The 12029-nt window shown below is 38.3% G+C and overlaps 1 protein-coding gene across 1 annotated transcript; it reads left to right on the top strand.

Moving 5' to 3' along the window:
- Positions 1 to 4293: 4293 nt before the first annotated feature.
- LOC103470111 (ATP synthase F(1) complex subunit alpha, mitochondrial-like) lies at positions 4294 to 11637 on the top strand. Its single transcript, XM_008418289.3, has 11 exons — positions 4294 to 4449; positions 4899 to 4974; positions 6300 to 6469; positions 6622 to 6795; positions 7574 to 7740; positions 7818 to 8118; positions 8875 to 9099; positions 9200 to 9307; positions 9392 to 9536; positions 10882 to 11032; positions 11111 to 11637. The coding sequence occupies exons 1-11, from the start codon at positions 4390 to 4392 to the stop codon at positions 11187 to 11189; spliced, it is 1656 nt and encodes a 551-aa protein (XP_008416511.1). The 5' UTR covers positions 4294 to 4389; the 3' UTR covers positions 11190 to 11637.
- The last annotated feature ends 392 nt before the right edge of the window (positions 11638 to 12029 follow it).

Raw genomic sequence — 12029 nt, forward strand, 5'->3', positions numbered from 1 at the left:
CAATCAGTATTTACAGTTCTTTGAATAACCTTTAATTTATATTTGGTATCAATAAAGTGTTTTTGTATATCATAATTCTGACTTTAATCTCAAAATTATGAGAGGAACACCTGCTTTAAAGTCAGAACTATCTGATGATTCTCTCCCATGTGCCTGGAAAAAAAAGGAAATTAGTTTTGTAAATCTATGCCCTTATAATAATAATTTGTTTTTCTTCGGTGAAAGAAACCACAAATGGGGATTTGCTACTTGGTATCAGTCTGGTAAACAACAATAGATGTTTCGGGTTGGGAGAAATAGCATCTTCTGTAAGTTGACCTCCTTACTGGATCCAGTGGTGGGAAGTAACGTTACTGTACTTAAGTACAGTTTTCGTGTATCTGTACCTTACTTAAGTAGATTTAATAATGGGTACTTTCTACTTTTACTCCACTACATTTTACAGTAAGTATCTGTACTTTCTACTTCACTACATTTCTACAAAAGTGTCGCGTTACTCGTTACATCCAAGTCGCGTTGCTCTTTTTTTCCGTTAAAATGTGAAGTTCAGGGACTTAAGGTGGCGCCGTAAAATCCGAGCAATAACGTGACTTAGTGTCTGTTGTCACCCATCGCCTCCACCTTTACTCGCACGCGGAGCTCCAAGACATGCGCGGTGAGCGGGAGAAGATGTCTGTCTAATCGTCAGTAATATAGCTCTGCATAAATCGATATGGCGACATGTAAAATCAGCAGCGCTTCGCTTTCACAGACGGTGGGGACTTCGTCCAACATTTAGCATCACTTGGAAGGAAAGCTTAAAGAAAGGTAAGCTCCGTGGACGTGTTGCTAGCAAAGCTAGCTGTACAGAGACACATGTTGCATCTGCGATGAAAAAAGAGTTGTCACTCATGCGCTGAATTATTGTGTGGAGGTGTTGACTGAGGCGTCTCATATATTGTATGGGACAACGCTGGTACCAAAGTGCAATACAGTGGTATGATATTCAGGAACGATCCGATTCTTCTGGATGGATCTTTACTGATTAAATTTATTTAAGCTCTAAGTATTTGATATCTAGGTGTTTTATGGGAATGTGGATCTTTCAGATCAATTTGAGAACCAATTTTGATAGGTAAAAGTACATTTATTTTGTGTCACATTTCCCACTTAAAATATTTTATTCCCCCCTTTTAAATAATCTGCCATTTACTTTATTTTGATGTTCTAAAGTTTAATTGTGTCTTGACTTGGTCTTGGGTTGGTGGTCTTGACTACAACACTGCTACTGGCTCCTTGGTTGAATGTCCTCCCCCACCCACCTTCTTTCCATCCCCTTTCTGTTGGATTTCTTTAAAAATAAATGCCATTAGTGGCAAAAAAAAGTGAAGTCCATGTTATGTTTGGACAGGAGACAATATGCTTCCATCCCTGAAATTATGATGCATAGAATCGCATATCTAAGTCTAAGCTATGTTACAGAGTAAACACAATAAAAACATGCTTTATCAATGGTATTGTTCATTAAAATGGCACATTTCTAATGTATTAAAATTGAATACGATCGGTACACTTAATGATATTAGCGATTAGGTAATCCATTCAGCAAGTACTTTTACTTTTAATACTTAAGTATCTTTAAAAGCCAGTACTTTTTTACTTTTACTTAAGTACAAATGTTAATGTGGTAGTTTTACTTTTACTTGAGTACATTTTTGTCTGTGTATTTGTACTTCTACTTAAGTAAATTTTTTGAGTGCTTTCTCCACCACTGACTGGATCAGATAGAGTGAATTCTGTTTATACTCAGAAAATAAATCAAGATTCTAATGCCACTTCATTTAGGAGTGACCTTCTGAAATGGCACTTGCCAACATAATAGACTTACTAGAGTCAGTCACGTAGGAGAGGCAACATGTATTGATTTGTTTATGAACAAAATGCCAAAAATTAAAGGCTGCTGTTTTGATCAACTTGCAGTGACAGCTGGGTGTATGAAATTCAAGATGAGATCATACATAATGATCAGAAGTGATTAAAATATAGACTCTGGTAAATGAGTAGCAGATTCTAAAGATTTTTTATAAATGGTAAGTTTCTAATAAATTTTTATTAGTTTGCATTTTATGATGCACTCTCCGAAGTGGAGCAATTAGTAACATTCATTCTTGAAGTAATCTCCTGTAGCATGGTTCAATTAAGACACATTATTGAAATTTATGGATCAGTCAGTTTCAGAATATTTAAAAAATCATTCAAAGAGAAATTGTTTGGAACCTATTTTAAAATCTGCATTACAAATACAAGAGGCAAAAAGAATTTTGTGTAATTTCAAGGGTTAATATTTATATAGGATTATTGCAAAGGGGAAAATATGATTGTTTTCTTTTAATTTTTTCGTTGTGGTTTGCATATTTGGATTGTTTTGTTTCTTTTGTTTTCCCCTTTAACAACCCAAGCGCACTGGGCTGAGGGCGGCCATTTAAGGAGGCGAAGCGCACTGACTGCGTCCCGTAATCAGTGCGCTCAAGCGTCAGCAGAGGCTGATTGAATAAAAGGAGCCTGGATGGAAGGAGAAGGGCGAAGACTGATCCTGTGATTGCCAGAGACGGATGCGCCGCCGAGTGAGGAGACGGACGGAATCCGCACGCCAGGCGCGGAGCGCCGAGAGGTGGGCCGACGGCTCAGTGCAGAGGATTGGGGCAGAAGGGAACCTGCCCGCGCCTCTGGGTCAGTCTGAAAAGGGGCGTGGCACGCCGCAGAGTCGGCTGAGGATCGGCAAGTGAGCGCCTTATAGGCAGATTGCCGTCACCTGGAGCGGCGTGATGAGTGGAGCCCAACTGGTGGCCTCGGATTGGTGACTTCCTTTATTAAGGACAATTACTGAACTTCGGATTTTATTAAGAAGAAAAGGACTGTTTTATTGTGTCAGTACTAAAAGTGACCTTTTGTAATAAAATACTCTTAAATTTGATGGTTCTGCTGTTTGGGTTTTTGAGTTGTTTGCTCCCCCTTCTATCAAAAACGAAGTGTGGGGCCCTATTGGTCACAGGATCAACGCTAAAAAGAATCTTTTGCCACATGAAAAATCAAAGGGAACTTCTAATTAATGTAAACAAGAATGAAATGAATAATCAAGCTAAGATATCATACTAATAAGGAAAAAAGAAGGAAGAAAATCGAATAACTTTAGACAATGGTTTCCAACTACCTATTACTAAACAAAAGAAATAACACTCAAGAGCTTATTTATATTCTCCAAAGTCTACAGAAAGTACTAGATCTGAGTTCTGATACATACAAATACATTTGTAGGTTTGTTTCCATTGCAGTCAGTGTAACAAGATAACAAAAGAAAGGTAAGATGTTATACCAGATTACATATTTAAAATACACTAATCTTGTTTCCTTTTCCACTCAGACAGAACCTGCTTCTATCAGTGGATTCTTTATGTTAACTGGGGACAATTACTTTCCACTGTTGCCACATCCTTGCTCAGAATGATGGGTTGCTGAAAAGTAAACAAATCAATGCAACTGACTTTTAGGTCTTTAGATAAATGATCTATTAGCGTGTTGTATCAAATGGGAAACTGATTTTTGTGTTGCATTATAACTTGGACTGAATTTTATTGAAATGGATTCAATTGATTTGATTTTGGCAATTAACTAGATTCTATGAAGTTGGTATAAATTGGGCCATTTGTCTTGTGAGGCATTTTGTTGTAAATTAGGAACCACCTAAATAAATTAAAATAAAACTGAATTCAATTAAGGAATTCATAATATATTGTCTAAAAACACAAAATTATCAACTAAAAATATCCTCTTTTTTTTTTACCAGAGGTGGGTAGTAACTAGTTACATTCACCCAGTTACATTATCTCGAGTAACTTTCTAGAAATAATTTACTTTTTGTAATAGTTTTAGTTTTATTACACTATACTTTTTACTTGAATAACATTGGTATCACTACCATTTGAATAACATTTCTCACCACTAAGTTCTGGGTGGGGCTATTTTGAGGTCAAGTGAATGAATATATATTATTCATTGTCACTGCAAGTACATCAACCTATTCTAAGATCTATGGTATATACAAGGAGTAGTTTTATAAGTTTTATATTTAAAATATTTTATTTGGAAAAGTGTTTTTTCTGCTTATTTTTCTTTTCCTTTTATAATTGTATTATTTATCTGCGTTAATGTTTCCATTTTATTATTGAAAATGCCGGTTTTCCTTGAGGGAAGTAGGCCATTTTCTATTCCTTGACGGCAGGGGGCATAGCTGAGCAGTAAACCAGACAAATTGACATCGGTTGAATAAATAGAAGAAGCGTCCATTCAGCCATTACATCCAGGCAGGTCGGAGCCGTTCAGTGGAGGACAGGTCATTAGCAACCCGACAAAATGTTATCCGTGAGAGTTGCAGCAGCTTTGGTCAGGAGCCTGCCCAGGAGAGCTGGATTTGTAAGTATTTTACTAAACAATATACAGCTACTGTGGTAGTAGCATTAAGCATTTTTGGTATTATTTGTTGAGTTTTGTGAAGGGTACAGGCCGCTAGCTTACGCGACACTAATCCATAAAAGCGCATCTTAACGCAAGAAATCAGCTGTCGCTAATAACTTAGCCTTGTGGTGTTAATATTACTGAGCTAAACATATTTTGTCGAGTCGTCCTTGCAAAGACCCGGTCTTCGTCCTGCAACGGCTAAAGTTAGCATCCAAGCTAACACCGAGCTAACGGCTCATTCAGCCACGCTTGAAGGTCAGGAAGCCTGACAGCGCATGCCCTCTCCGCTGCGCAGCGTTTAACCTGCGCAGATCTTAGGTTTTTAATCTCACCACCAATATCCGACAGAATAATGTGAGGTTTCCCTTGGACAAGCTAATAAGTCCGCCTGTCCTTGACTGCAGGTGTCCAAGACGCTCCCGGCCGCCTGCGTGGGGGTCAACCACATCCACACACAGAGACCATGGCTGCAGAAGACAGGTGAGACAAATGCAGTTCTGTCCTTCAACATGTTGTCTACTCTATTCAAATAAACAATACTTGTGTATATATACCTAGAGAAACGCTTCATGTTTTTGTTGCAAAGTTCTTAATATAAACATTTCTGTAAGCTACAACGAAACCCTGGTTGCCAGATGCTTTGCTCCTATTCAACTTAAAATCATGGGGTTATTTGCAGTATAGTAGAAATGGACAAAGACATTTGAGGTGCCAATTTTGTCTCAGTGATCAACTGGATCATATGCAGAAAAATGGGTATTGTTTTTACCTAAATTAATTCTAAGAGCTCTCATACTTTTTGACATTCATGCACCTTGAAGTATAATTGAGATCGGATCAAATTTTCTGGTGTACTCTGATGTATAAATGGCAGAGGTGCTTTGGTCAGGCTTTTCCTGAGCCTGGGTTTTTCTTTCAAGATTTCTAAGGAAACTGATGCACAAAGAAGAAAATCCTGCATGTTCTTGAACAGAGGTGGTAGTAGTAGTATTGAAACCAATCCAAGTTTTTGTCACGCGTGTTGTTCTAAAATGAAGGCTTCATCGTTTTAAAAACTAATTCAAGATACATTTTCTTCAATAATATTTGGAGACATAAAATCAGAAAAATGTAATTTTTTATAAAAATTTTCTTTGAAAACTTTTTTCAGATATTTTTGTGAATAGTTGGAATAAATGTTCATTTGTAACGGTCCTTTTATTCAGCCAAAAATACATTGCTGTTACTATAATACATTAAAGACATCATAATATTATACCATCAAATAAAAACACATTGTTTGTGCACCCTTAAAGAAAATGTTAGCTTAATTCTGAAATGATTTCCAATCCAATAATTGGCAGTAAGCTGCATTCTCATTAATAACATACCGAGTGGACTTATTTTCCTTTATTCTTTTGGTACTTAATGTTAATGCACACAAACAATATTTTGCTGTACTTTGAAAAGGTCAAAGAGTAGTAGAGACTCTCAAACTTATTGAACAGACCTCTGAATCGTTTTTCTCCTGACTGGTTCTGATGGGTAATCGAACATCAAAGGTTGAGTGCATGTGCTTTGGTGCATAAATGGGATTATTCTGCAAATTTTTTCTTTTGTTTGATTTAAACTATCTTCCACCTAAAAACCTGAAACACGTTTTTTTTTTTTTGCTTCTCTTATGTGACTAATTGTTGCCAAAAATAATTTGGATCAACAAATTTGTCTTTAGAATGAAACCTGAACTCTGTTCTTGCCTGGGAAGGACCGATCGGTGCTTCCATATATTGTTAGACGAAACATTTGTAATATTTTCTCATTCACAGGCACAGCTGAGGTCTCTTCCATCCTGGAGGAGAAGATCTTGGGTGCTGATACCTCCGCTGACCTCGAGGAGACGGGCCGCGTGCTGTCCATCGGTGACGGTATCGCCAGAGTGTACGGCCTGAGGAACGTCCAGGCTGAAGAAATGGTGGAATTCTCCTCTGGACTCAAAGTATGTTTAAAAACAAATTGATTGTTAAAAACAAAAGAAACTGTTAAAGCTGCTTTCTGCATCTGGTCTGCTGTGATTCAACAGAAGCTGAAACCAAAAAGCTTATTACTTCCTAATGGCAAAATACTAAATACGTGTGTTTGTCGTTGTAGGGCATGTCTCTGAACTTGGAGCCTGACAACGTTGGTGTCGTGGTGTTTGGTAACGACAAGCTGATCAAGGAGGGCGACGTTGTGAAGAGGACTGGAGCCATCGTGGACGTTCCTGTGGGCGAGGAGCTGCTGGGCCGCGTGGTGGATGCTCTGGGAAACGCCATTGATGGAAAGGTTAACTCAAGTTTCATAAAAACGAATAAATAGTAAAAAAAAAAAAAAAAAAAAAACACTTTGATGGGAAAATTTGTAGATCAGTGTCAAAGTTAAATGAGTATTCTGCAGCAGATTGTTTTGGTGTTCAATTAAATTCAGTCTTCTTGAAGATTTTTCTGCCTTAGAGATGCACCGATTAGATTTTTGTCTAACTGAAATTCATTTCTGCTTTTAATTTTTTTAATCAAACAGTATTATAATTAACTTTTTTTACTTGACCTTCATTTATACAGGTTGTCTCATTTCCAAAAGAGACCTGTTTTAATAAAAACAAAATTACAAACGGCAACAAAACAAGTAATTCAGATTTGACTCGATAAATAAGCTAATAAAATCTGAGATAAAAATCTGAACAACTTTCATAAGATTTCTTAAAAGAAATTTGAGTTGTCCTAAAAGAATCAAAATGGATAGCTTCAGATCTTGCTGTAGTGTTTAACCAAGGTGTTTTTCTTCTTTCTTTTTTTTTTCAAAATTTTTTCCTCTTACTTGGATGTATTTCAACGATTGATGTTCATAGACAAAGAATCAAGGAAGTTCTTGGGTTTCTGATTCATTTCTTGAAGAGTTGAAAGCAACTCTTCCCCACTGTATTTTACACGCCAATCAAAGGAAAATTTGTAATTTTTTTTTATCTCTGGCCATTTTATCGGTGCACCTCTTGTATTCATAAAAAATGTAGTGTAAATTTCTGGCAGAAACATGAATAAAAGCAGCATGGTTCTCTTTTCCTCAGGGTCCTTTGGGCTCAAAGACCCGCAGGCGTGTTGGTCTGAAGGCTCCAGGTATCATCCCCCGTATCTCAGTGAGGGAGCCGATGCAAACTGGAATCAAGGCTGTGGACAGCCTGGTGCCCATCGGCCGTGGCCAGCGTGAGCTGATCATCGGAGACAGGCAGACTGGGTAACTACATTCAGAGCTCATTCAGAGAAATGCATTTATGCTCTGATGTTTCTAAACGCTGCTGGTTTTCACTTCAGCAAAACCGCCATCGCTATCGATACCATCATCAACCAGAAGCGCTTCAACGACGGAACCGACGAGAAGAAGAAGTTGTACTGCATCTACGTCGCTATTGGCCAGAAGAGGTCCACCGTGGCTCAGCTGGTGAAGAGGCTGACTGACGCCGACGCCATGAAGTACACCATCGTTGTGTCCGCCACCGCCTCTGATGCCGCTCCGCTGCAGTACCTCGCTCCTTACTCTGGCTGCTCCATGGGAGAATACTTCAGAGACAACGGCAAACACGCCCTGATCATCTATGACGATCTGTCCAAGCAGGCGAGTTCAAATGTCGAGAGGAATTAAAGCCGGGAGATTATGGCTTAATTTTTTTTTTCTCCTGCTTTTCTAAAAAATGAAAAGATATTTTCAAAAGTTTTTATTTTAATCTTCTGAGTTGTACAGCAGCGTTGCTATAAGATTTATTTTTTTTTTAACTACAAGAATATAGTCGTAATATTAACAGAATAAAGATGCAATGTTACCAAAAAATTTTTAACATTAAAATGAGAACTTTGAGTTATCAGGATTTGACGTGATCAGTTCAGTCTGCGTAGATCTTTCTTCAGAGAAGACGCAGCCGTTTGTATGATTGTTTCAAAGTCGATGATGTGATAATAGATGAAGTATTTCTATTATGTATTATCTGTAAAACCTTTACCAAAATATAACTTCACAAGATGCTCAATATTCCTCATTTGAATTTTTTGTCATGTTTGAGTTCTCATAAAATCACTAATTTATTCTTCTAATGCTACAACTTTATTCTGGTAGTACGGCTTTATTCTGATAAAAAAAATATATTGTATCCTGGCCCTAATATTCCATTTGGTTAACCTGAATTGATGTCAGACAACGTGGCAGACTTTAGGTGTGCCAACATCACTCTGACCTATGGAAATGCATTGTTGGAGGGGAAGGAAAAAATCCAGATTTCCCAAAAATGAAAGCTTCAGAAACCCAAACAGATTTATCACTCGGCCTTAAGAGCAAATGTTGCATGTGGACTAATTTTCTCCTGATCTCTCCCACCAGGCTGTTGCCTACCGTCAGATGTCTCTGCTGCTCCGCCGCCCTCCAGGTCGTGAGGCGTACCCTGGCGACGTCTTCTACCTGCACTCCCGTCTGCTGGAGAGGGCAGCCAAGATGAACGACAACTTTGGAGGCGGCTCCCTCACCGCGCTGCCCGTCATCGAGACCCAGGCCGGAGACGTGTCTGCCTACATCCCCACAAATGTGATCTCCATCACAGACGGACAGGTCCGTATTGTTTTATATTGAAAATATTCAGTTAACAATCTCTTTATTGCAGTGTTTAATTTAGTTTTGTCCTTTTTTTTTTCTTCTTTTTTTCCTGCAGATCTTCTTGGAGACTGAGCTGTTCTACAAGGGTATTCGTCCAGCCATCAACGTGGGCCTGTCTGTGTCCAGAGTGGGTTCTGCTGCCCAGACCAGAGCCATGAAGCAGGTCTGTCCAGTCTGTGGTTAGAACTTACCCTCATTATGTTTAATGAGAGTTTAAGCCACTAAACCCAGTCTGACTTGCCTGTAGGTGGCTGGTACCATGAAGCTGGAGTTGGCTCAGTACCGTGAGGTGGCTGCCTTCGCTCAGTTCGGTTCTGACCTGGACGCCGCCACCCAGCAGCTGCTCAACAGAGGCGTCAGGCTCACTGAGCTGCTGAAGCAGGGACAGTACTGTGAGTGTTGATGAGTCGGGATCCGTACAGTGATAAACGATATCTTACCTACAGTAGATGGCACTCTTGGCATCTTCATTTGGTATAAATCTAGATGAGTTGAACCCAGAGGACAAATTGGACGTCTGCTGTCCTAAGATGACTCGTGTTTCCACCGGGGTTTCTGTTAACACTTCCTGTTGGACCTTTAAATCTCCCTGTTTGCAATGGGCAGATAATTACACAAACCGATTGCCATAATTAACTGAGACAGCTGTGGTGCACCACCAATAAACTTCCTGTGAGAAACGTTTGCTGTCAGAGTAGCTGATTAAAAGTTAGGCTGTGTAAAAAAAAAAAAAACTACATTTATGTTTTATTTAAGACGGTTACTGAGGAGGAAGGAAAGTCGTTACATAGTCCTTATTAGAAAAGTTATTGGTGGCACAACACCTCCTAACTCAATTTCCTGCATAACTTAATCATCTACTGTATAAATATCCACCCAATGCAGAGGTTAATTGTATGAATCAAGTTTAAACTGTCGCCTCGTTGCATCTTCAGTATGAAAATGACACCAATGCTGCATGACGGCTTCAATTTAAACTTTGCATGAGGCGATACCCGTGGCTTTCTTTATAGCAAGAATCTTTGGGTTCAATTTTTAATGAGAAATCTCAATTGAATCCCATCGTATTTGTGCATAGAAAAATATTTTGGTTACAAAAGGATGTCTTCCACTACAATTTTTTTTTTTTAAGAGTTGAGATGATTAATTTCACTAATTGGAATTAACTAATTTCGTAATCGGTCTTTGACTGCAATATACATACTTAGAAAAAGGCAATTTAATAAATACATTTAGTGCTTAAAGCAAAACATTAGAAAAAATATAAACATTTTGCATTTATGAAACACTTCGACTGTAAATATGCAGAAGTGCCATAGTTTTATCTTCACCAAGTTCAGATTGACTAAAGGAATATTGTATTATTTGACTTGAATTTCTTATTCGCATCTTTTACTACCTTTCTACTACTGTGTAAAAAGGGTCTTTTAATCCGATTAATCAATAACTAATTGGGTTCAGCCAGTATTTCTGTTGTGTAAAATGGTGCTAATATGACAAATTATAAATAATCCAATTAGAACTGAAGCTGTTTGAAAGATTTTAAGCTCTGAAGTTGAGAACAGAAAAGGAGCTAACCATTAGCTTCAGGGTCCAACTAATCTGGATTTATACTAAATGAAAACTGTTATCTACTACTGGAAAGAAACTTTTAACACCAACACGGTTAAATCCTGAATTATGCTGAAAAGTATCTGGACTGATTTATGCACTGGTGCACCTGCCTCTGTCTTGCAGCTCCCATGGCCATTGAGGAGCAGGTAGCGGTCATCTACGCCGGCGTCAGAGGACACCTGGACAAGATGGAGCCCAGCAAGATCACAAAGTTTGAGAAGGCGTTCCTGCAGCACATCCTCAGCCAGCAGCAGGACCTGCTCTCTGCAATCAAGTAAGGCTAAGCTTCTCTCTTGAATGTAAAAGTTGGTACATTCAAAATATTTGTATTAATTGATTAAATTTTTTCCAGGGCTGATGGAAAGATCTCAGAGGCATCAGATGCTAAACTGAAGCAGATTGTACTGAACTTCCTGTCCAGTTTTGAGTAATGATTGCACTTCTGCTGATTGTCAGTGAGCTTCTTGTCTGTGTCCTCATAATGCGTATATATGTGAACACACTGAAGGCCAAAACCTCCATGTACAGATTTCTTCTAATAAAAATGTCCAGCCCTCCTCTCCCTCCTGCTCTGCTGTGCGGCTCTTTGGTTCTTGACTGCAGCAGATTTTAATTCAGGCAGGCCAGCCAGCAACACGTGATTCTGAACATTTTGTTTCTGGTGTTCAACATTCATAAAACATGTTAACTGTAATAAGTTGTTAGAAATATATTAAAGTAGACCAGACGAGAGGGTTTAAATAAATTTTGACCGAACCTGTTCTTCACTGGTTTTACTATGATTGAGCTGTAAACCCCCCAGTTGGCCTGTGGATGGAGTAAAGGGGTAAAACATGTTTGATACCATAGTAATAAATGCCGTGACGCCGTCACAAAATATTTATTGTCCTGTCTTTTGTTTGCAGACTTCATTAAATCTTGTTAATCTAGATTTTTAAATGTAGGTTTTTATTTTATTTAACTTCAGCTGAAAGCTATATTTATGAGAGGCATTTACTGGCCACTTTGTTAGGTACACTTAGTCTATTGCTTCCTGCAAAAGATGCCAAGACTTTTAGGCCTCTAGATGGAGCTAAATAGCAATACCAAGGTGAGTATTGGTATTGGAACAATTTTGTTTGTAGTTTCTCTTCTATATGTCCAGCAAATTGTTTTAATTCCCTCACCGTTTATATAGGAATTAAAGTCAAATATCAAGAGATTACATTTCTATTTTACTGTAGGATTTCTTATGTTTTATAAAGTTTGCAGTCAAAATATCTGCTGTCTTA

Source organism: Poecilia reticulata, chromosome 9 (genome assembly GCF_904066995.2).
Source record: "Poecilia reticulata chromosome 9, P_reticulata-male-v2, whole genome shotgun sequence".
NCBI classification, from domain to species: domain Eukaryota; kingdom Metazoa; phylum Chordata; class Actinopteri; order Cyprinodontiformes; family Poeciliidae; genus Poecilia; species Poecilia reticulata.